The sequence below is a fragment of the Sprattus sprattus genome (assembly GCF_963457725.1).
Source record: "Sprattus sprattus genome assembly, chromosome: 14".
Taxonomy (NCBI): Eukaryota; Metazoa; Chordata; class Actinopteri; order Clupeiformes; family Clupeidae; genus Sprattus; species Sprattus sprattus.
This window is the reverse complement of record NC_137912.1, coordinates 10,606,709-10,631,949: the sequence shown is the minus strand read 5'-3', so window position 1 is coordinate 10,631,949 and position 25,241 is coordinate 10,606,709. Positions and strand designations below refer to the sequence as shown.

The following is a 25,241-nucleotide window of genomic DNA, read 5'->3' as shown; positions in this document are numbered from 1 at the left end:
CCTCAAACTGTTGATTTGTCGACCAATCTTCACCATTCATTCACCCGATTTACCATTTGGAGCGTCTGTGTCTGTAAGACGCAGACGGAAACAAAAAACACAAAAGAACAAAATAAAATCAACTACACATCACAGATAGTGAAAAAGCATTTCCTGACAGGAAGTGAGCATGTAAGAAGAAATGTACTAGCTCTACTCCTGAAGGTGCGAGGAAACATCAACACCAATGGTCTGTGTTTGCATTTCAGATTGTTTTGTCCACTTGTTATGACAGAAATAACTGAAATCACAAGCATATGATGGGAAACTGGGGGTAAGTTTTCACGCTAGTCTAAGTATCCTCAAAGTATGATACTCATTTATTGTGAATGGGACCCAATGTCACTACAAAACAAACGTATGCCCTCATCAACATACCTTTGCTATTGCCTGGTCCAGAACCATTTCCTTCCGTGTTTGCCAGGGGCGCTCTTCGAAGGAATAGTCGTATTGCTTGGTCTGTTGTTCAAAACAATTAAATTCATTGACACTTATTTGCAGTTTGTCAAACATGTTTTAAAACGACAGAGCCCCCATGCCTTTAAACTGACTGATACATTGTTAATCAGGGTGTAAGCTTTTGAGCCCATGAAAATACACTGCTCAAAAAAACACTTTGAAAACATCATATCTCAATGTGAAAAGATATTATTTTGGATATCTATTCTGATATGGACAGTTTAATGTCTTAGGACGAAAGGATGTCACATCTTTTGATTGAAATAACACTTTTCAGCCTACAGATTTCTTAGACACCCCGAAAATCAAAGTAAATTAATGTGGCAGGCTAGCCCATTTTGCCAAATTTCTGCAACTCAAAATGCTTCTCAATATCTTGTGTTGCCCCGTGCTTGTATGCATACTTGACAACGTCACGGCATGCTCCTAATGAGACGACGGATGGTGTCTTGTGAGCATGTTCTCCCAGATCTGTCTAAGGGCATCAGTGAGCTCCTGTAAAGTCTGACGAGCAACCTGGCGCTGTCTGATGGACCGAAACATAATGTCCCAGAGGTGTTTGATCGGGTTTAGGGTGAGCCTGCTCTCATCTGTGAAAAGCGCCCTGAGGCCACCCTCATGAAGTCTGTTTCTGATTTCCCACCTACCTGTCTCATCCGGCCGACCTCAAGCAGATGGGTCCCCCCGTGCCGTGGTTCTGCCTAAGGTTTCTTTCTGCCAAACAGGGAGTATTTCCTTGCCCCTGTTGCCATTGTGCATGCACTAAGGGGGTTTAGGCTCTAGGCTCTGTTAAGCGCCTAGAGGCAATTGTATTGTTATGGCGCTATACAAATAAAATTGAATTGAATTGAATTGATTGTTTGGGCAGAGATATTCACACCAGTGGCCTGCTGGAGGTCATTCTGTAGGGCTCGGGCAGTGCTCAACCTGTTCCTCCTTGCACAACGCAGCAGATATCGGTCCTGCTGATGGGGTGAGGAGCTTCTACGGCCCTGTCCAGGTCTCTTTTAGAGTAACTGCCTGTCTCCTGGAATCTCCTCCATGTTCTGGAGATTGTGATGGGAGACACATCAAATCTCATTGCAACACGTGGATGTGCCATCCTGGAGGTGTTGGACAATCTGTGATAAGAGATCGCCTCATGCTCCCAGTACTGATAATGAAACACTAGTGGAAAACCAGTCAAAGTAGTCCAGAGGGAGAAACTTGAAATGGCCTCCACATGCAAAACCAGTTCTGTTTTGGGGTCGTCTCATTGTTGCCCCTGTAGTGCACCTGCTGTTAATTCCATCAGCACCAATGCAGCTGAAACTGATTAACAACCCCCTCTGCTACCTAACTGACCAGATCATTTTCCGAGAAGTTCAATTGAATTCATGCCATACCCTGAATTGTTACTTACATTTTTTTGAGCAGTGTAGAAAGTGTTTTGCTCACTTAGATTCCATGACAAGCTATTTTTTTTTACAGTATTTCTCTGTTCCTAAAACACATTTTTTCAAAACATGCCTCGGTTTCTCTGAACACTAAACCCAAGTGCCAACTCCCTAAACCAATTCTGCTAAACTTTAAGCACAATTCTCTGCTTTAAACACAGATTTCAATTGTTAACCGCACTTTCTTCAAACCACAACACACAATTCTCTGCTTTAGACACAGTTTTCAATTGTTAACCACATTTTCTTCAAAACACTAAACACCATCCTCTCTACTTTGCATGCTTCATCAATGCCAAAACCTCATTGTGTTCAAACAGAAAACACTGCTAATCAAATGACAAAACTTCCATTTCCAAAGCTGTTGTGCAATTTGAAATCAAAACTTTAGATCTTAGTTTGGAGAACAATTTATGGCAGCATTGAAGTGAGTGGTGATCAGAGGGGCAGAGGAGTGAGAGTAAGAGGAGGAGGAGGAGGAGGAGGAGGAAAATGATGAAGAGGAAGAGCAAGACGGAGAGCCATTACTGTATCTCTGATGAGATTCAGGCCAATGTGTTCAACCATGTGGTCAACATGGGTTTGACCATGCAGGAGGCTGGCAAGGCTGGCCAGAGGGTTCAACCAAACATAAGCCGCTTCTCAGTTGCACCGATTCTCCGGACATTCAGAAGAGAGAATGGGTAAGAAACACTACTATGACAGTAAAACTCTAGTTTGAATGCCTTACTGTGTCAGGAGCATAGTATTCTTGTATTTTACTGTAGAATATTTTACATTGTACTGTATTTGTAAAATTACAGTATACGTAAACAAATACAAAGTGCAACCATTGATGACCAAGACATATTCCTAAACATCAATACAAAGAGCCTAGCCACAGTGGACCATGTTCTAAGGCAGAACATCTTGAGAATGAAGCAGGTGTACAGGGTGCCTTTTGACAGAAACTCTGATAGAGTCAAACAATTACAGTATGATATGACTATGTGTAAGTAAGTCATATACGTTTCCACAACTGATTACGTCCTATCAGCACAGAAACATTACTGTACTGTATTGTAATCCAATCAAAGGTTCAAATCAAACTGTATTTTCAGATGTTTCACAACACAACAATTGTCGATATTGTCTTGAGCAAGAACAGGATGCAGTCTAGTTTTTTTGTCCTTTTATTGTTTTACATTTTTCTTTCATTTTTGAGTTAAAACATTATACAGTTACAATATTTTACAACAGAAGAAAGCGTACAGTAACACTGGAGATGAAAAGGCATAATACTCCTGATAAGGCCTTCATACTAGTGTTTTCCCATTTCATAGTAGTGTTTTCCATTGAGCACATCAGTGTTCAATCAATGCTTAGAATGTCTACTCAAATAATGGTCTGTGTTTTGTTGTTTGAAAACAAAATGCCCTTTTGAGGTGATATAATAGTGTTTTGAAACCAAAGTGTCATTTTGCAAGAGATATAAAGGGTTTTGCATTTTGTGTGAGTGGTTTTGGGATTTGTGTTTAGAGCTAAGAGAAACTGAGGCATGCTTTGAAAAAATGTGTTTTAGGAACAGAGAAATACTGTAACAGAGATCAATGTAGCCCATGAGGCTCTTAAACGCATCAATCCTGGAGATTTTTTTCAAGCTCAACCTCAACAGCATCTGGCGTTCTGGAAAGTTATTGGCAATGACGCGATCTTAATGACGACCAATATTTTTACAGTACATTAATGCACAAATGTATAAATTCACATATCAACTTGCAGTGTCTTTTGTAAACCATGTGAGTCACATACGTTAAAGGTTATGTAGATATTAGTTTATTCTTACTGTTTTGATATAGGAGCCCTGCTGCAGCTCCTATTCCGAATACGGCAAAAACTCCAAGTGCCCACCAAACAATGTTCCAAGGGAAGGGATCTATAGAACACATTTAAAACAACAATTTTATTCAGTATTTGTAGTAACAATATCAAAATGATATTCCCATGGCAACACTTTTTTTCAATGCAACAGAAGGACAAAACAGAATATGCGATGAAAACATCACAGCAGCTAAGCAGCTAAAACCTCGGCATACAGATTGTAAAGATTTGAAGTCATGATTTGATTTGGGCTTTTTTAATCAAGTAATTTTACATAAGGATGTAATAAAGAAGACTGTGCAAAAAAGTGGCAGTAGATGCAACATGTTCACTCACACTAGCCATATCACGGTGCACAGACAATATTCCAGCAAGGAGACATGTGAACACATGTTTTTTATGCTTAGGCAGGCTATACACATCTGTATGCTACAACCACCATTTACTGCCACAATAACGGACTGCTACAGGTGGAAGAGGAATTAGAATGCCATGAAAGGGTGCAGCCATTGGCAAAGTGCTGCACACTACTCATAGAAATAAACATGTTTATTTCTATGCACACTACTGCTTTAATGTCTGTTAAAGTGTGTGCTTTAGATGGTCATTCTACTGGAACTGCTCATGGACTAATAAGTAGCTGATATGTGTGTAGATAGGATGCAGACTCCTAAGTAGATGACTTTTGCTGCCACCCATTCTTTCCTATACCAGTCCGTCCCTGGTTGCACAACATTAGACCATATAAAAATGATAGACGTGCCCACTATCTTCAGCAGCGTTTTGAATACAACCAAGATGCGAATTCAAGATTGAACCTCTCTGGTTTGCATGCCTCTTTACCATATTCCACTCCAAACCCCCTCTGCAGTATTCCAAACTGCGTTTCAGAAGTGCACAATGAGTTCAGCCCCTTACCTTTACAAATGTCTTTTACTGTAGTACTTTTCCAACTCACTGGGTTACTTGCATTACAAGTGTAAGAGTGGGACACGGGACTCGTACTGACAGTCAGGTGGGATCCATTAGAGAGAAACTGTCCATTTTCAGTCCATACGTAATTCAAGGAACCTTCACCTGAAGATGTAATGGCTTCGCAGAGCAGTTCACAAGAACTGTTACTACTGTCAGCCTTTTTTATATCTACATTGTTCACTGCCTCTGAAAAATTGACAAAAGGGGAGATATTAGAATGGCAGACAGAAGAAGACACCAGATCAGCCTCTCTCTCTCTCTCTCTAACTCTCACTCACTCCCTCCCTCTCACACACACACACACACACACACACACACACACACACACACACACACACACACACACACACACACACACACACACACACACACACACACACACACACACACACACACAAACACACACACACACACACACGTGTCTTCCAAACTGCATTTCAGAAGTGTACCAAGAATTTACCTTACCTTTACAAATGTCCTTTACTGTAGTACTTTTCCAACTCACTGGGTTACTTGCATTACAAGTGTAAGAGTGGGACATGCTACTCTTATTGACAGTCAGGTGGGATCCATTAGAGAGAAACTGTCCATTTTTGGTCCATACGTAATTCAAGGAACCTTCACCTGAAGATGGCATGGCTTCGCAGAGCAGTTCACAAGAACTGTTACTACTGTCAGCCTTTATTATAGTTACATTGTTCACAGCCTCTAAAGAATTGACAAAATGAAAGGGAGGGAGATATTAGAATGGCATACTGCATCATGAAGACAGACTACACAAGATCAGGCTCTCTCTCTCTCACGTCACACTCTCACACTTCCACATTAATTACAACAAACACACCTGAACAATTCAACCACAAATTCTCTAGGAGTCTACACACAAGCAGACATCCTTAAATGGTTCCTTGCCATCATGGGAGATTACTTACAACCTGGCTACCTAACTTACATCAGTGTGTTGCAAAAACAAGCCTTTTGATATGAGGGATCGGGGATATCAGTCTGTGTGTATTAGTTGTTTTTATCTCAAAATGCTCCAAGTTCAGGAAACCAAATGGACTCAATATATTGAATGTGATGAACAGTGCTCTTATGAATTGATCAGAGTCGGTTTGACACATAAGTATCAGTCGGTGCTGTGTGAACATTCCTTAATAAGTGTGAGTCGAATACTAAATATAATAGAAATGTAAACGGCCAACCAACTTACCGAAAACATCAAGACGGTACGAATCCGACATCAACACACTGTTGACCTCAACTGAGAACGTCCCACGATCATTGAGAGTCAACTTTGATATTGTAATGCTGCCAGTATCCTTATTCAAGGTTGTGCGTCCCTGGTAATTACCGAATATCTTTACATCTTCGCTGAAGCTTGGATCAAATTCAGCAACCTTATTAATCCCAAATTTCCACACCACGCTTTTGACACTACTGATTCCAACAGGGGAAAGGGTCACGCTTCCATTGACCACCACCTTATGGACTTGGACAGCTGAAGTAAAATAAAATATAGATTATTTATGAGATATAGGAGTCATTCCATAATGTTCAGTTCAATAGGCTACGACACATATTTAGGCTTGCCTGGCTACAGGTAGTTAATAAGCTGTTCTGCTTGTTAGCTGGCCGAGACTGAATTTGATCATAATTGTAGGCCTACATAGGCTACTTATATAATACATGCAAGTAGGCTACTTACATGAACAGAGTGAGACTGCTAGGAAGAAAAGGATCCAGACCTGCTGAGTCATATTTAGAAATTGGTTGGATAAATGGGAGGGTAGAGCTGCTCAGAATTAAAGGAAGCAAAATTACGCTAGTCTCCGTTGGTAGACTACTTTCGGAAGTAAAAGCAGGAACAGTAGCCTATCTTTGGTTAAAACAAACAAAACAAAACTTCCGCTAAACATGTTTCTACCAGAAGCGTCACGCCTGCCTAAATAATCCTTAAATAAAACATCCGTTCGTTTGTTTGGCAATAGCGCCATCATGTTCAAATAATAGTCAGGTCTAAAACTGTTACTACAATACACTCGTTACGAATGGTTTGTGTTGAAAATGAACGTAATTAAAAAGCCAATCATAATTGTCATGTCTCTTTATTAGTCTGTGGAGATTAGAGCTGCCAACTTTTAAAAAAATATCTTAGAGTGAGATTTTGTCGGGGGTGACCAAAATTTTGCCGCGCACGCAGCTACACACGTTGGTGGCTCAAATATCAGGGAATTGGAATTAATTTGGCGTTACCCATGTTGTGCCCTGCATTCTGGTGGTTTGTGGGGCCCAAAGTCATTGATAGGGGCGGCCTACTGGAGATGGACAACATTACATTCTGTGAAGCAAAGACATAGCTGAAGGTCTATCCTCAGGACCAATTAAGTAGATGTTTTTTTCTGCATTCTAGTGGATTTTTGGGTCGGTATGCTTAAGATGTGCAATACCTGAACTTGCTCTGATTCATGTTGATCTGATCATGACTTGTAGGGCCTTTTAGACTTTCGCTGAACATTCAACCAGAAAACTATTGTTGTGCATCAATGACTGTACCACAATATAGCCTAATTAATTGACGTGTTAAAGATTTGACCAAGGTAGGTTGATTGACATTTTGATTACAATGGTATTCAACTTATTCTTAACTGAAACCTAACCTATATTGTTAATAATTACATTCTTAAGAGCACTTCATGATGTATTTTCAGCAAAAAATGACTGAAGATTAGTAAGGGAGAAATATTTTCCATTATTCAAAGCCTCCCACCACACATCAAACAAAAATGTGCAACAAATAATGTACTTAAACAGTAGCCTTTTTAAGCAATACAATGGTAGAGCTGCTCAGAATTAAAGGAAGCGAAATTACGTTAGTATCCGTTCTCTGGTAGCCTGCTTTCGAAAGTGAAAGCAATACCAGTATGGTTGATAAAACACTTCCGGTAAACACGATTTTTGCAGAAGTGTATGGAGGACCAAACCTGAATGAATGAATGAATTAATGAATGAACCAAACCTGCCATATTTACAAATGAATGAATGAATAAATAAATGTCCACATCCATGCATTTAGACAGAAATAAATGAATACATCTATAAATGAATGCACAATTATCAATCAATAGTTACTTATAATTTAAATGTATGTATGTATTTATTTCTGTATTCATTTATGTATGTATGTTTGCATTTATTCATTCTTCCCAATATGATAATGAGAGGAGGCCAGTAGGCGTGGAAACTGACGTTCAGACATTTTGCCATCAATCCAGAGCCTTACTAGCCTGACGATGTCATACTCATAATTCTAGTCAGAATATGAGTCTGAGACCGAACCATTGGGCTGTGATTATGGGGCGTGTTTCAACGAACCAGTGAAGAAAATTCCTCTTTGCTGAATTGGATACCTAGAACCAATCAGAGCAACGTAGTATTATTACCATCTGATAGATTAAACTTTTACCTGATCCCGTAGGAAGGACGGCAAAAACATCGTTTCAATCGACAAATGCCTTGATCGCGTTTCTCTGTTCCTCTTTCAAAATGAATGCGCTGTCAATATCTGTTGAGATATGCCTGCTCACGTTACTTAATTAGCACTCAAGGCTAGAAGCTACCATTTGTTTCAATGTTTTTTTTGTCTACGCGTTAGCATAACCGATCAATAATGGTCTAGAGTGCTTCAGTTAAGACCTACAATCTTTGGCAACACTCGTTTTGCGTATACACAACTAACCGAGTCAATGTAGACATAAAAAAAGTCCTGTAGATAGCTTAAATCATATAAAATATGTCCCACTAAGCTCCCGAGACGGGGCCGTCTTTGTCCGATGTATAGGCTATTCTATCTATATCTGTCCATCAACGTATAAAGCCCGCCCTTACAATTGTATTGGTCAGATCACTTTTCGGTGGGCTTGAATCCCTCCCAACTAGCTCGACTCCAGACTGAATCTCCCAGACCAAACATTTTGTGGGCGGAGTTCAGGCTGGTATCCAGGCTAGAGCCTTACATTCAATCTAGCTAACTAGTGCAAGCACTTCCGCATTTTTCCCATGAGATCTGCATTAATATTTCAAGCTGGCTAATAACCTGCAAAGATTCTTTATTATTGTTATTTATTCAGTCTCGGGCGAGAGACTGTGGAGAGGTATCTATCTAGCTAGCTAGGGTGGTGACAATCTAGAGAACAGTACAGTAACGTTGCAGTGTGGAGCAAGATAGCTGCTAGTAACGTTATGGTTCAAGGGGTGTGTGCGCATGTTGCTGATTTCACTGTCACTGTAGCGATTAACTTGCTTGTAAAATGATGATCCTGATGTAATGCTATGGCTCTGTATCAGACCGCCGGATCATTGCTCTCAGATTGTGTCTGAGTGGGTGTGATTTAAAAGCAGTGAGGGAATCTAAGGCCCTAATGTTCTCCAGGAGCTTGTTCCAGAGTCGTGGCCCCAGCGAGGAGAAGGCACGATGAATGAAGGTGAATGAATATCATAGTATAGTACAGTACATCACAGTGATAGGATTATTCCTACACAATTCTTCCTTTCGCAGTTCTTGGACAGGACACAGCTCCCTACTTTATACCATTTAACAGAGGGCTACTTTACACCATGAAACAGAGGGCAACTTTACACCATGAAACAGAGGGCAACTTTGCAAACAAAGAGTTGCAGAGAAGACTAGATGAATGTCACTGTCAAGGACTGTTGACTGTCGACAAAGTAATTCATATTCATATAAGGCCTGGGACCCCCGCCCCCCCAACACAGACTATATCCCGCATTCTTATTTGCACACACCTGCATAGACTGCACAGCTCATTCATTTTTCCCTTGAACATATTCTGTAAAAACATTTAAATGTAGTTTTTTTCTATGTTTGAAAAATAACTTAATATGTGAATTGTTTATTGTGTATGATTATTGTATGCACCAATGTACCACAGAAAATTAGGTGTTAACCTACTTGGCAGTAAAAACCTTTCTGATTCTGATGACTGGACGTGGTGCACGGGGTAAAGGGCACCCCATAGGCATACAACAGCTTTTAATTGAGCGTCTGTAAAACATGTTTGGAATTGAACAGATTTATGCAACAACAAGCATTTTCTGTTTGAGGATCATCAGACTTTATTTACAACAAAGTGCACACAAAATCATACACAAATATTGAAACCTAGATTAACAGAGTTTGCCATTACACAATCAAACTAAAAAAAAAAAATTAAAACCTTCGCACTCCATCTTAGTCAATTACACACACACAAATAAAAAAATACACACACACACACACACACACACACACACACACACACACACACACACACACACACACACACACACACACACACACACACACACAGAAACACAATACAAAGTGGTTTGTTTTGTTTGTCTTATTACAAAGGATCCCTTGTTTTAGAACTTACATAAAAAAAATAAAAATAAAAAAAGCCAGCTAAAAAAGGTCAAATCAGTATAAAAGGCTAAAGGCACAAAGGCGATGAATATATGTAAGAATACAAAACAGTTGTACTGTTACACCCCACGAATGTTTGAAAGAGTGCTTATCTTTCACATGCACAAACACACAGGACCCCTTTTCGCATACTCTACTCAAGCCAAACACCACCAAGATGTACTCCCTCTTACACCCCTGCAGTGCACCTTAGTGTAACCATCAAGTGAAATCAGCAACAGAGTGACAGCAAGCATAGGCACAAAGGATTATAGCAGTCCCCCAGATAAGAAGTACATAGGGTAGGATGTAAGCCATACTATATAGTAGAGTTGAAGTAGAGAAAGCAAGTAGGTGCAATAACTAAACTCTTTGGTATAGTCTCTCACTCATATGCGTTGTTGGTACTGGGTCCTTTTGACAACATGAAACCAAGTGTATGTCTGACTAAATACTATATGACAAAGAACCTACTGCCTACATGTTAGTAAAACTGTACTGTTTAAGCATTTTAATACATAGTGGCATTACATATGTTATGCTATGGAACACACCTGCTTAATCCTACAACCCTGAATTTCAACATTGCCAGTATGAAGTCTTTTTTTTGTTTTACTTTACTCAAGAATGCTATTGAGCGTGCTGAATTCAGACAGGGTGCAGGTATAAAAGACCGGACCACTCAAACCACATTTGGTGGAAGTCAGTAACAATTTTTACCCATTTTCATCAAAAGTGCATATATGTATATTTCTCATTTTCAAGATGTTTCAAATGTTTCACACTTGGTCTTGTGCACGAGAACAGAAAACTATTCAACATTAATATAGACACAATTCTCTAATTCCAAGCCTGAATCGTTCTCGTGTACAGATAAGAAGTACTAAAACTGAAGTGCATGAAAGATTTACCCCATCATTCAGACTGTCAATGGACTCCTTCCCTTCTCTGATGAAGGGTCTGGTGAATGGGCCCTGTTCAGATCTCTATAAGGCCACTTTAGTCCCATTTACTGTAAGTGCAATCCAGCTGAAATCTATTGGGATACTATGAAGACAACGCATAGTAATAGTGTGTGTAAAGGAGGGCCATATTCACACATTTCATAGAAATTTCCCCACAAAAAAAAAAACAAAAAAAAATCCAATAGAATGGACAAGCTAAAAGCTTACCAAGCTTTACAATACTAAAAGCTGTCGAGAGGCACAGCCGTCTGCCCGGTTCCAGTGGTCGTTCATTAAAGTAACCATCTGTGTGAGGATGAAATCCTCAAATTAATATCTTCGTAGTTTTGAAGGAATCCAGTGAGAGAAGAAGAAAACTCCAAACTCATAAAAAACCCAAACGGTTCATTGGATGGCTTTCACAACTGCAGATGAAGCAAAAGAGGAAGGACATGATGACACAGTGATGAAAAGCAGCCTAAAATCTGTACCCATGAGGAATTACATTTTGCAGTAGTCAATCGTCTTAAATAACAAATAGATTGTTGTAGGTGTTATTAAAACCAAATACATACAGTATCATAATTGCTATCATTTTAAATAACCAGATTTCAACACAACTGACACCAGGGTTGCATCATTGCATACATTACACTGTATGCTTCACAATGGCTACAAAAGAAATATACAAAGACAACACCACGCTATGCTGAATAACAAGGTGGGTTTGTCATTGTCATTGACACCCCATTTTCTAAGCAATCATTGTATGCAACCAGCTTCTCCCATGCCAGGCTTCAAGGGTGCAGTGGGAAGCAGTGTGGCCATAGCTTAGTTAATCACTGTGAAATGTAGCTATTATGGGCCATATTTCAAAATGGATTCACTTTTTAAACTTGCTGTCCCAGGTGAAATCCAGTCTGTCGAGGTGCCGTTGCGTACTGGGCGGCCATTATAAAGGGATATTGGAACATCCCCCAGTTATCCCCTGAGTATCTATGATTGAAGAAAGGCTTACCTCAAACTGTTGATTTTCCCAACAAGTCTTCCCGAGTGCCTGTAAGACGCAGATAGAAAAAACCCCACAAACAAACAAACAAAAGAAAAATCAACCAGACATTACAGATATTGAAAAAGCATTCGTGGATAAAGGAAGTGAGCATGTAAGAGAAGAAATGTACTTGCTCTACTCCTGAAGGTACGAGGAAACAATCAAATCAACACCAAAGGGCTGTGTGTTTACATTTCTGTTTCTTTTGTGTGTACAATCCACTTGTCATAACAGAAATAACTAAAATCACAAGCATGTGATGGGAAACTGGTGGTAAGTTTACACGCTAGTCTAAGTATACTCAAAGTATGATACTCAGTTAGTGTGTATGGGACCCAATGTCACTAGAAAACATATGTTCTCATCAACATACCTCCGTTGCTGGCTGGTCCAGAACCATTTCCTGCTGGGTCTTCATCAGTATTGCCATCCCCTGTAAGATTACAATGTAATTATGACTCAGCACTCAGCATAAAAGCAAAAGACCACATTTTAATAACCATAGCCAATGCCATCCTTTTAAGAATTCTGACAGGGCAATGAAAAAACATAGGGCCCTAGTTTGAGAGCAAAACAGCAGCCGGAAACTACAGACAAGGACCGTGTTTGCCAGGCGCGCTCTTCGAAGAAATAGGCTTGGTCTGTTTTTCATTGACACGTAATTGCAGTGTGTCAAATTTGTTTTAAAACACCAGAGCTCCATCCCTGCGAACTGACAGATATATTGTTAATCAAGGGTTTTACAATTTGTTGAGCCTGTGAAAAAAAAAGGGTTTTGCTCACTTGGTTTCCATGACAAGCTGTTTTTAACAGAGATCAATGTAGCCCATGATTCTCCTAAACGTATCAATCCTGGAGAATTTATTCAAACTCAACCTCAACAGCATCTAGTGTTCTGGACAGTCATTGGCAATGACCCGTTTTGGTTTAGAAAAACGTATGAATCTTAAGCTTAAATCTGCAAACAGTTGTACTTCATATCACTCAAAAACCCGATAATGAAGTTTGAGAATTCATCAGGTTTAATATAAAATCTGCTTTATTCTGCTACAGGTATGATACCCAGGTGATTTTTTTTACAAATCCATGGAATATGAAGCTGCGACTAAGGGTCAGTGATGACTTTCAACCGATGTGTGTACTTAGATATCTTTAGTCTTACATACACAAATACACATATTAACTCCAGTGTCTTTGTGATCAATGTGGATCACATATAAGGTTTTGTAGAAAATAGTTTATTCTTACTGCTTTTATATAGGAACCATCCTACAACTCCTGCTCCGATTACGCCAACACTTCCAAGTATTCCCGCAATAACTTTGATCCATGGGTTTGGATCTATGGAACACATTAAAAAACAACTATGTTAAGGCATTCAGTATTTGCAGGAACACTATCAAAAGGATATTCCCATGGCATAAAGACATGTTCGATGCAACGGCAGGACACAACAGAATATGTGATGAAAACAAAGTGCAAACAACTTCAAAGAAACATGTGACATAAAAAGCCAGGTAAAGGACGAGCAGCTAAGCAGCACAAAAGCTTGGCATTCTGATTGTAAGGATTTGAAGTCAGGTGGTTTATCAATTTTGTGGACATTTTCATTTTTATCAAAAAATTTGGCAGAAGGATGTAAAAAAGCAGACTTTGCAAAATAGTGCCAGTAGATGCAACATGTTGGCTCACACAAGCCATGTCATGGTGCACAGACGATATTCCAGCAAGAAAACAACAAGTGAACAAATCTTTTTTACGGTGTCTAATTTTGCAGAATACTAGACCTTAGGCAGGCTATACACATCTATGCATGCTACAACCACCATCTACTGCCACAATAACGGACTGCTACAGGTGGAAGAGGGATTTAAATGCCTTGGAAGGGCATTATGAGGTGTAGCCGTGGGCAAAGTGCTGCACACTGCTGCTTTAATGTCTGCTTGCTTTAGATAGTCATTCTACTGGAACTGCTCATGGACTAATAAGTAGCTGATACGTGTGTAGATAGGATGCAGACTTCTAAGTAGATGACTTTGGCTGCCGACCATTCTTTCCCATCGCAGTCTCTCCTTGGTTGCACCTCATTAGACCATACAAAAATGACTAGACATGCCCACTATCTATCTTCAAACGTGTTGAATTAAACTAAGATGTGATATTGAATTCAAGAATGAACCTCTGGTTTGCATGCCTCTTTACCATATTCCACTCCAAACCCACTCTGCCATCTTCCAAACTGGGTTTCAGAAGTGTACCATGAGTCCAGCTCCTTACCTTTTTTACAAATGTCTTCTGCTTTAACTGTAGTACTCTTCAAACTCAATGGGTTACTTGCAGTACAAGTGTAAGAGTGGGACAAGTCACTCTCCTTGAGAGTCAGGAAGGACTCTTTCCAGCTGAAGTCTTCACTGTGACTTGCAGACCATTCAAGGTTCAAGAAATTTTCAGCTTGGCAGAGCAGTTTACACAGATCCGTATCATTGTCATCCCTTTTTATCACTACATTTTTCACGTCCTCTGAAAAATGGACGAAAAGAAAGGGAGATATTAGAACGGCATACTGCATCATGAGGACAGACTAGACAAGAACAGCCTCTCTCTCTCTCTCTCACACACACACACACACACACACACACTTTTTAACATCAATTACAACAAAAACACATGAACAATTCAACCACAAATTATCTAGGAGTCTACACACCAGCAGATATCCTAAAATGCTCTCTTGCCATCCTGGGAAATTACTTACAACCTGGGTAACTAGCTGACAGGAGTGTGTTGCAAAAACAATATGAGGGATCAGGGATATCAGTCTGTGTGTATTTGTTGTTTTGATCTCAAAAAGATCAGGAGACCAAATGGACTTGTGTTAATAACTAAAAAAAGGACAAAATATTTAAGTGCTCTTATGAATTGTTAACAGTCGGTTTGACATATGTCAGTTGGTGCATTAACATTCCTTAATATGTGTGATTCGAATACTGAATGTAAAAGTAAGTTAACCTTGGCCGACCTACTTACCGAAAACTTCGAGACGGTACGACTCCGGCCTCAACACACTGTCGACCTCAACTGAGAACGTCCCACTATCACTTCGAGTCAACTTTGATATTGTAATCTGGCCAGTTTCCTTGTCCAAGGTTGTTCGTCCATCGTAATTTCCGAATATTTTCACCTTTTCGCTGAAGCTTGGATCAAATTCAGCCACTTTATTAATCCCAAATTTCCACACCACGCTTTTGACAGTACTGATTCCAAAAGGGGAAAGGGTAACGTCTCCATTGACTTCTGCATTATGGACATGGACAGCTGAAGTAAATGAAAATAAAGATTATTTATGCGATACTACTTGTTCCCGCTCTGTCTGTGTGTCTTCATCTCTGAGAGAGATCCAGCTCAGAAACTCAACCACATAGATAAATATACATACATAGATATACACCCACTCAGATATAAATATACACGCATCCTCGCCACACCTATGGGGGATGGAGGGAGGGAGGGAGAGCGAGAGAGGAGTGACAGGAGAAAGTGAAGAACAGACACACACGCATTAGAGTACCATAAGACATTCCCTAAGGTTCAGCCTGGGTCACACAACTACAGCAAGTAGGCTACAACACATCTTTAATAGGCTTACCTGGCTAAATGTTGATAATACGCTATTCTGCTTGTTGGCTGGCCCAGACTGAAATCGATTCCGTTATAGTTGTACATATTCGCATAATACATGCAAGTTATACTTACATGAACAGAGTGGGACTGCTAGAAGGACAAAGATCCAGACCTGCTGCTTCATTTCAGAAATGGGTGGAATATACGGGAGGGTAGAGCCGTCTCCGTTCTCTGGTAGCCTACTTTCGAAAGTTAAGGCAGTGTATATCTGGTAAAAACTTCCGCTAAACATGCAGCGTCACGCCAGCCTAAATAAGACATCCGGTTTTTGGCAATAGCCATATCATGTCAAAATAATAGTCCAGTTTAAAACTGTTACTACAAGACACTCGCTACGAACGGTGAGTGTTGAAAATGGACGTAATTAAAAAGCCAATCATAATTTGCACTTCTGACTGTCGTATTTATGATGACCTAGAATTTAAATTCAAGACAGTGGAACAAGTCTATATATTTAAATGTTATTTTGGTTATCATCTGGTTTGCTGAAGTGTCAAAAACTTGCCTACATAGCCAAGAAAAAGGAGTGAGTTCACTTGTTTATCATTTTATTTCCATTCTTTTTTTCATAATAATAGGCCATGTCCGCGTAGCCGTATACAGTGTGGCCTATTGACCCCTACATGCAACTTTGACCTACACTGATACTTCAAAAGTTGTTAGGGTGACAAAACTACAAATTGTACCCTTTCAATACATGGGTCAAATCTCTTTTTAAGAATGTGAAGAACATGACCCTGAAATTAATTGTGGGGAACTGACATCCGCATGGCATCCATAATCTTTCAAGTGGTGGCCTATTTATCTGTATAGGCCAAATTGACATACTCTAATACTGCAAAAGTATAAGCCACACGGACGACAATTCCCCAATACAGTACCCCATTTACTTGCACTTTTTCACTCATGTAAACAGCTGCACATAGCCAGTTTGAAGCACCAATATTAATAGGAATAACAGTTGTATCCTAACACCACCAACTTCTGTCATTTATCATATCATAATTCCTATAATATAAACTACCAAGACTTTGACTTACAAATGTTGCTAGTGTTGAAAATTGTCAAACATCATTGTCAAACAGTGCCATGGTGGTCATAGAGCAGAATTGCAGCTACAATTGTCATTAGGCCCGTGCACAGGGATGGGTATCATGTAAGGTCAACCATGAAAACCAGAGTGCAGGTGCAGGGCAGTGGAAAGTTACAAAGCAGTCAGGAGGGGGTCACCCATTTACACCCACACTCACACACACTTATACATACACACACATACAGAGATACACTTACACATACACACACATGCATATGTACACTTCTATATACACACATACACACTTACACGCACACACACATATACACATACACACATTCAAACAAACACTCAATTACACATACACATACACACACACACAGATTCACACACACCTACACACATGGATACACAATCACACAAATACACACATACGCACACAACCATTCAAATACACACACACGATGAGGCCTTTCAAGGCCAGACATAGTCTTTCATCATGTGGTAACCAAGAAAATTGGCAGGAGGATCTTTTCTCCCCAAAGCAAAAGTTCCCTCGCAACAGGTGAGCGAGAATATTCTGAGTGGCTAATAATGAGTATAAAAAGTGTGAAAGTATAAGGGAATATTCTGATTGGGTCATTTTTAGATAAGGTGATGACCATGATGCATAAACTGACGAATTATGAGTATAAAAGACAATGCATTGGTTCTTAGATTCAGAGTTTGCCCGGGGACCCCCACTCTCATATTTGGATGATCTGTCTGCAGGATTGAATAAAACTTCAGTTTATCGGACTCCGGACTTCTGACTCTGATTGAATATTATCTCTAAGTTTTTGGAAACAGTTGTAAATTCGCTACAACACTAGTAACCCAAGAACAACAACAGAATGTATAACAGGCCTAAATGACTTCAGACCAGTCGCCCTGACCTCTGTAGTAATGAAGACCTCTGAGTGCCTTATGCTGTCCCACCTCAAGGCCATCACCAACCACCTCCTCGACCAACTGCAGTTTGCTTACAGAGCCAACAGGTCTGTAGATTACGCAGTCAACATGGGACTCCACTTCATCCTCCTGAAATTTGCGGTTGAATCAACCCTCATTGGACTAATCTCAGACGGGGACGAGGCCACCTACAGAAAAGAAATTGACAGTCTGGCTTTCTGGTACAGCCAGAACCACCTGGGACTGAACGCCCTGAAAACTTAAGAGATGGTAGCAGACTTCAGAAGGAGCCCAGCCCCAACCGTCCCCCTCTTCATGTGTGACTCCCCAGTTAACAGTGTGGAGTCTTTCAGATTCCTGGCGACAATAAATGCACAAGACCTAAGGTATAGTGTTGGGGCGTAGTTTACAAAGCATCACCAATCTTGTTATGACTGCTTCTGGTGACCTGTAATAGACCTGTATGATCTGATGATCGCAGAGTTTTAGCTGATGTGTAGTTAGTGAGAGTTAAATGTAGCTAGGTCCTTGTCAATTTAGAACAGTGGTTCTTAACCTGGGTTCGATCGAACCCCAGGGGTTCGTTGAGTCACTTTCAGGGGTTCGGCAGGGGTCAAGACACACACAGTATAGCCCGGTTCACACTAGCAATGTCGGGGCGTTTTTATACATACCTACGTTTTGAAGAAATCATATTTTAATTTTTCAAATTACGAAGGGTTCGGCGAATGCACTGATGAGGCTAGCAGGGTTCAGTACCTCCAATAAGGTTAAAGGTGCATTATGCAACAATTATGCTTCAGGATAAGGGTAAGGATGAGCAGTTTAAACTTAAAATAACAGCTTAAAAAAAATCGGGGCGCTACAATGACATTTAATATGGAGAATCGCGTCGGTGCCATTGGCATAGCAGGGTCGATAGGCATATAACTGCGTTCTGTAGTTTCGCCTGCCGCAGCCCGCCGACCTGACTTGTTCACCTTCTGCCGATCTAGTAATTAGCTTATTTGACGTCTTGCGTAGTCTTGTGTTGCACTTGCTTGATGTTTGACTGTGTAAGGACAGTCGTTGAGTAACTAGTTTGTCATAATGACAAAGTCAGCACATTTCAAGAGATTTCGTTAGTTTTAGCTGCTATAGCATACCTTTAGCGAATAGCTATTGATCCTTATTGCACCTTTAAGAACCACTGATTTAGAACTTTGTATGTGAGGAGAACCTTGAAGTCAATTCTAAAGGTAACAGGAAGCCAGTGTAAAGAAGCTAAGACAGGACTAATGTGTTCTCTCCTTTTAGTTTTGGTTAATAGTCTAGCTGCAGAGTTTTGAAAGGAGGTATGGCTACGCTTTGTTTTAATTTTAAGGGGAGACATTCTTGTGAAATGTGTGTAGTTTGATATACCACACTAAAGCATATAAATATATAAGCAAACAAAATTGGTGCAATGGGGTGATGTGTTAGGCTTACATATATTTTTGGAGCGTTACATGCCTTACCGCTATATGGATTCAATTAAAGTAAAAATCGTTTCCTTCGTGACGTTATACCGCAGTCATGTTGGGCTTTTAATTTGAATTGTTACCGTCTCCCATCCAGAAATTGAGACCGGAAGCGACCTGCATTAATTACGCTTGTTTCACGCAAGAGTTATCTCCTGTATCTGTGAACGTATGGGTTTCCCTCTGCCGCGCCCCTTTATAATACCAGCGGCGGGTTCAATGTCTATTCACTCCAATGGGAGAAGTGAACGTGAGCACAGATTATTACCGATTCTTTGGCCCCAGTAACTGCATTTAATATTGGATCCATTTTCACAAGTGAGATATCTTCCTAACATTTGGACACTAAAATATTTTCTTTCCAGACCGATAATCACTCTCGCGAGAACTGGCAACAAAGGTCTGTTGGTGACCATTGGTGCCATAGACAAATATATCTTTATATGATTTTATACATGGAGTTTAATAATGTGATGCATACCTTACAGTTGGCCTTACATGCAGTCCTACAACAACCATTAGAAAAAAGATGCTCACAAGCTGGATGGGTTATGTGATGTTGGTAAAGCCATGCAAATATTAATGCCACAACATCCCTGTACCATCTATCTCTCCGTTAACCAATCTCTTTGATCAACAGGCTACAGTTTAGTCCCTAAACCAAGAACTGACTAACTTGAGGTGAAATGGAGCCAGCTAACTAAGGAGCCAGAGCGTCGCAGGTTCTGATGAGGAGTAGGCGTGTATTAAATCAGTTTGACTTCCATGCATGAGATATATAGGAGGCTGATCACAAGAATTAATGTTAGGAGAACTATTCATGTTTTAAGCATCAGTATAACATTATCTATGAAGAAAAAGGTAATCAATATGTTTAAACGCTTTATATTCATGGCTCTCGATTTCTCCATTTAGATCACATCAGCGAGTCTTTATTGAAGGAATTATACTGCAGCAAGCCAGCTGTTAGACAGCTGAGCTGGACGATTAAATAAGTGCTGCACTTTTATCCGCTGACCTTTACAAACCCTTAGATACATTTCCAGTTTGTTGACATCTTAGGATCTATTTGAACTGTGTGTGTGTGTGTGTGTGTGTGTGTGTGTGTGTGTGTGTGTGTGTGGTGGGGGGTGTTGACCTGGCTCCCCCCATTCTCTCCGACCTCCTCCACCAACATGCCCCATCCCGATGCTTACCTCCTGCAAATACCGAGGACCAAGTGCCGAACCTGGGGTGACAGGGCATTTTTGGTTGCTGCCGTCCTCCCTGTGAAATATTTTACCACACCACATACAAAATGCCCTAACACTGTCATCATTTTAAAAGGCCATCAAATCCCCCCCCCCCCCCCCCCCCAGAGTTTATTGTTTGTTTTCTTTTATCCCAAAGTATGTAAAGCGTCTTTGATAACTTTGAAAACCGCATGTGATGCAGTTTTATTATTATTACCATGACCAGAGAGCGAGCCCAAATTAATGGAAAAAAGCCCTACCTGTGTCAATCGCAAGCCAGACAAGCTCTCCCAGGAGGGGGAATATGGTGAGCAGGTGATCCCCTGCTACAGCCAGAAAGGAATTACTGTATCACCCAGAGATCGCTGGCGGTAGTTCTGGGCATCCGCCATGTCAGAGCCTACATCTATGTAAGAAGATTCCTGCTGTGCACAGATCATGCTGCTCTCTGCTGGCTGCTGAGGGGAACCTGACTTGGTGGCCAAAGACACTCCAGGAGTACGACTTTGAGATCTGCCACTGAGCCGGCTACCTGCACACTAACGTGGATACCTTTTCCCAGCGGCCATGCGAGGAAGAGCACTGCCAACAGCGAGGGCAGGCGTGCAGCATTTCTGGCCGAGCCTGCACTATGGCTTCGACAACGACAGCCTGCAATGCTCCCCAATCCACAGCGACCACGAGAAATGCTCCCTTATTGAGGGTGACAGTGAGCATGACAAGGCAAGACAGTCGACAACAACAGTGAGCATCACTCCTCAAACGATGGTGACTGTAATTAACGCTCCCAAAATGACAACCTTGAGTAATGCTCCCCAATCACTGGCACCAGAGAGCAGCACTCTCCAGCCCCCAGCAGCCACCCCGCCTGGTCTACAAGAGGGAGTTCATTAGTCCAGAGCAGATGGGGCAGGACCAGAAGCAAGATTTTGTCCACGCGCCGGTTCGGTCCTGGGTTGGGGCAGGTCCCATATCTCTACTCATCACTAAGACAAAGGCTCTGCACTCCCAGTGGCCTGTATTCATCATCAAAGACTTGTAACTATAACGGCGCTGGCATGTTCGGGAGGGCAAAGCAAAATCCAACATCCTGGTGCCCGGTGTCAGGGGGTGTCCCCAAAGCTGGCAAGAGAGGACACTGAACCTGCCTTAGTGGGGGCTTTGTAACGTGCAGCAAGCCCCTGTGTGTTTGTCTGTTGTTCTGGGTACATGTGGAGTGATACGTGGGTGCTAGAGTGCTGTGCGAGTAAGTGGGTGAGGGTGTATTTTATTTTGATGTGTAGAGTTCTAATTTCAATTTTCTTGTTGTTTTCTGTTAGCGATTAGAGTCAGTGCGGGTTATGATTCATGCCCCGGTGTAATTTTCCCTGATGTGTGATGTCTGCCATCCTTGTCCCCTGCTGTAGTGCCCGCCTATAAATGCCCATGCCATCCTTTGTGTCAGTAAGAGTTGAATTGCCTGTCCTCAGTAAATGACAAGACCACCAAAGAGGAAACTGACTCAGAGTGATCCCTACATTATATCACTGTTAAACCGAGTTTAGATGATTGTAATCTCTAATCTTTACTATATAAAAGACTTGGTGCCCTTCAAGGTTATTGTGGTAGGCCTATCTAGAGAAATGTGTAAAGTGGTCAGGTGGGTAGGCTACAGTTGTAAAGTGGTCAGGTGGGTACAGTTGGAACGCACTGCCTCAAATGGAGTTAGGCTTCTACTAATGTTGAGTCTAATAAATGGTAAACTACACTCCTCAACACCTCAGAGACATGTTATCAACAGACGCTAGCACCATGCCTGAAGTGGCGAGTTCAAGTCTGTTGTGTGGGACTCAGCTTGTCTACACAGCACAGGTTACATATGATATGTAAGTGTCCAGCATCCTACGTAGATCTTTAGTCTAAAACTTAATACCTGCATTTTTGTATGCTACAGTGGCTGGCCAAAAGCAACCCCCTCCCTAATTGTCTCCAGAACCGTCACGATTTAAGTGTGTGCTGAATAGTTCGCTTTGGTTAGCTCTCATGTAGCAACACATGTAGTTGACCCTCTTTACACCATCGAAGATCACATTATCCGCTCAAAGTCAGCATGAACGTGAGCATGTCAGAGTACATTGTTACCAACAGAGTTTGGTAGATGGAATTATTCTAAATCTCATCCTCGATTGGTGATGCATTATATTAGCGAAATGACTTGCTTTTGAAGTCTGTTATTTTTCACTGTTAGCAGAGGGATAGCAACAAACATATTTTAAGCCAGGGCAGGGACACACCAAACTGACATCAACGAACTGGCGGCAACCACAACCGACTGTTGCGTCGCCCGTGTCAAAATGTTACACTTTGAACACATCACAGACTACAGCCAATGACCTATATTCTGCGCAAGCGTAAGAGGAAATAACTCTCCATACCAAACCATACACATACCAGCCTTTGCTTACCATTTTCACACCAATCTTACTCACCTCAGACAGTTTATATTGCTACTTCTAGATCTCGAGAAGTTGCAAATGGCACTGCCTTTGTCAGCCCTTGGTCTTTTGGTTGGGAAAAAAGAAAGGAAGAAGCGGAGGTGACATATAAAGAGAAGCCGCACTAAATGTAGTCATGAATAGGTCTACTACAGCGCCAGGCTCAAGGGGTTTCTTAAAACCATGTCGCGAGCTGGGGATTAAAGAATCCTCCACTTAAAAAAAAAAATATGAATCGTCCGAAAAGCCGCCGTCAGGGGTCCAAAGGTGTGGCACACAGCAAAACGGTGCCACACAGACGCTCACTGACATCCCGATGCATGCAGCAGGGTATATCAAGCAGTTAATGAATGGGTGTTATGTCAATTTTCTTAATGTGTCCGCACACTCCATGTTGTCTGTGTCTTTGTTTGGTGTTGTCATGCAGTAGATATATGCAAAATACTATATAATGTTATCAAATGCCATTCAAAACCACTGAACCTGAGCAACAAGACACATAGCTGATTCTTTAGACCCCCCCCCCCTCCTCCCAGCAGCACAGCAAAGAGAGTGTTCACATACAACATAGCCAATTTATTATTCAAACGCACTGACATTTAAATTCAAATGAAGGAAAGAATTGTGTCGAGTTGGGTGTGTTGCAAGGTTGCATATGTGTTTAAAACCTCAATAATGCAAGACAATTTAATTAGTCACATTTGAATTAGTCCCCTTAGAATATACCAAGCTTAGATGAGCGTTGAGTCCCACTCATTCCTTCACCGGAAAGACCAGTTTCTCACACTCGGTGAAGTGTAGAGGAAGATACTGGGCAACCTCGTTGGGGTCTGTGAACAGAGCCGGCGGAACATTTTTCAGTTCTGAGATTTTGCTCTCCCGCGCACTAAACTCCCTTAACATGAAATCCTTGCCGGCCTCATGAAAAAGCCTGGTGTCATGGATGCGGATGAGCACCCCATCAACGCGCAAAAAGAACCGTAGCAACAGGAAAAAGCTTGTGGGCATCACTCGGATTTTTGCACTGATCATTGACACGCCGTGGTCGTGGAGCTCGTCCTCGAACAGCAGCACGTCCTCGAAGAACACGATCTGCTCCCTTGCCTTCAGCTTCTCCAAGTCTATGCGCTCAGTTGTCGGCGTTGCTGTTATTTTCATGTCGTCTCCTAGCAGCGTACCTCTGTAATCTGTGGTGTATGTCCAGTCATAGCGTTTTACCACTTCCTTGGAGTGCTCGGAATCCGCCCTGCTCTCCTGCCACTCCTGAGCACAGGCAACTTTCACGGAGTCCTGCAGATTATTTACACGCTTGAGGGCATCGATAGCGTTGAATTCTATGCCAAAGCTGTCCGAATGCTGAATGCGCAAGACATTATCCCCGAACAACATCTCTGGAAGAGAGGGCATGTGCATTTCCTCAGCTAAACGTTCAATATCTTTCGATTTCATTATGTGGGTTTTTGTAGCAGTGATCTTCCACGGTCCGAAAGCAAAATCTTGCTTGCTGCTTCTGAATCCATGAGCCATGGCCAAATCGTAGCGATAAATAAACAATCCAGACTCACTAAAATCTCAGTTTGAGGCTTACACAACGTATTAGTGAGGCATTCCTTCACAACTTAGTCCATTAACTAGTTATTTAGGTCACTTTTTGATTTTACTCAGACTCCGCCAGGCACTTTCGCAGGAAATACGTAATACTATTTCCTCTGTGTTCCTTCTTCTTCCTCCTGTCCTTCTTTGCACGGGCTGTCAGTTCGGTTTGGATGCTCTACTGTCACTAACCGAGCTGGAGTATTCACGATAGTGTTCATGAGGGTGGAAGTGTTTAACAATGTTTTTTGTAAGATGTAGGCCCTACCTCACCGATTTCACCGAAGAAAAACATTTGTTTGGAAATAATGAAACGTTATAGACAACAGACGTCATTGGCAGATCCCCGAAGCCCAACCTTTTGAGGCTTAAACAAAATAATACATCACATAGTAAAACATAAAGAATGGCAATATAAATGGGTGTTTATGTGTGTGTATATAATATAGCTAATGGAAATATATTATGATATAGTGAACATTGAGGAGATTTCAGGTAGGACTATCTGCTAACTAGCAGACATGGTCTTGTCCAATAATAGACATAATAA

The 25,241-nt window shown here is 41.2% G+C and overlaps 2 protein-coding genes across 2 annotated transcripts; both read right to left on the bottom strand.

Annotated features, from left to right (window-relative positions):
• Window positions 1-10,183: 10,183 nt before the first annotated feature.
• Window positions 10,184-16,120, bottom strand: LOC308374958 (uncharacterized protein). Its single transcript, XM_080850960.1, has 7 exons — window positions 15,982-16,120; window positions 15,256-15,543; window positions 14,506-14,748; window positions 13,477-13,569; window positions 12,602-12,661; window positions 12,196-12,234; window positions 10,184-11,602 (listed from the first exon to the last, which is right to left on the bottom strand). Exons 1-6 carry the CDS (start codon window positions 16,031-16,033, stop codon window positions 12,197-12,199), a joined length of 774 nt encoding a protein of 257 aa, XP_080707086.1. The 5' UTR covers window positions 16,034-16,120; the 3' UTR covers window positions 10,184-11,602; window position 12,196.
• A 7,554-nt stretch (window positions 16,121-23,674) lies between these two features.
• Window positions 23,675-24,772, bottom strand: tiprl (TIP41, TOR signaling pathway regulator-like). Its single transcript, XM_080851403.1, has one exon. It carries the CDS (start codon window positions 24,623-24,625, stop codon window positions 23,852-23,854), a length of 774 nt encoding a protein of 257 aa, XP_080707529.1. The 5' UTR covers window positions 24,626-24,772; the 3' UTR covers window positions 23,675-23,851.
• Window positions 24,773-25,241: the final 469 nt, after the last annotated feature.

What these genes read in the sequence shown, in the direction of transcription:
- tiprl (XM_080851403.1), bottom strand. Translation starts at nt 24,625, where the DNA reads ATGGCTCATGGATTCAGAAGCAGCAAGCAAGATTTTGCTTTCGGACCG.
- LOC308374958 (XM_080850960.1), bottom strand. Translation starts at nt 16,033, where the DNA reads ATGAAGCAGCAGGTCTGGATCTTTGTCCTTCTAGCAGTCCCACTCTGT. An exon ending in GTACCGTCTCGAAGTTTTCG is followed by an intron (nt 14,749 to 15,255) that starts GTAAGTAGGTCG and finishes TCCATTTTTCAG; the next exon opens with AGGACGTGAAAAATGTAGTG. An exon ending in ATGGTTCCTATATAAAAGCA is followed by an intron (nt 12,662 to 13,476) that starts GTAAGAATAAAC and finishes GTAATCTTACAG; the next exon opens with GGGATGGCAATACTGATGAA.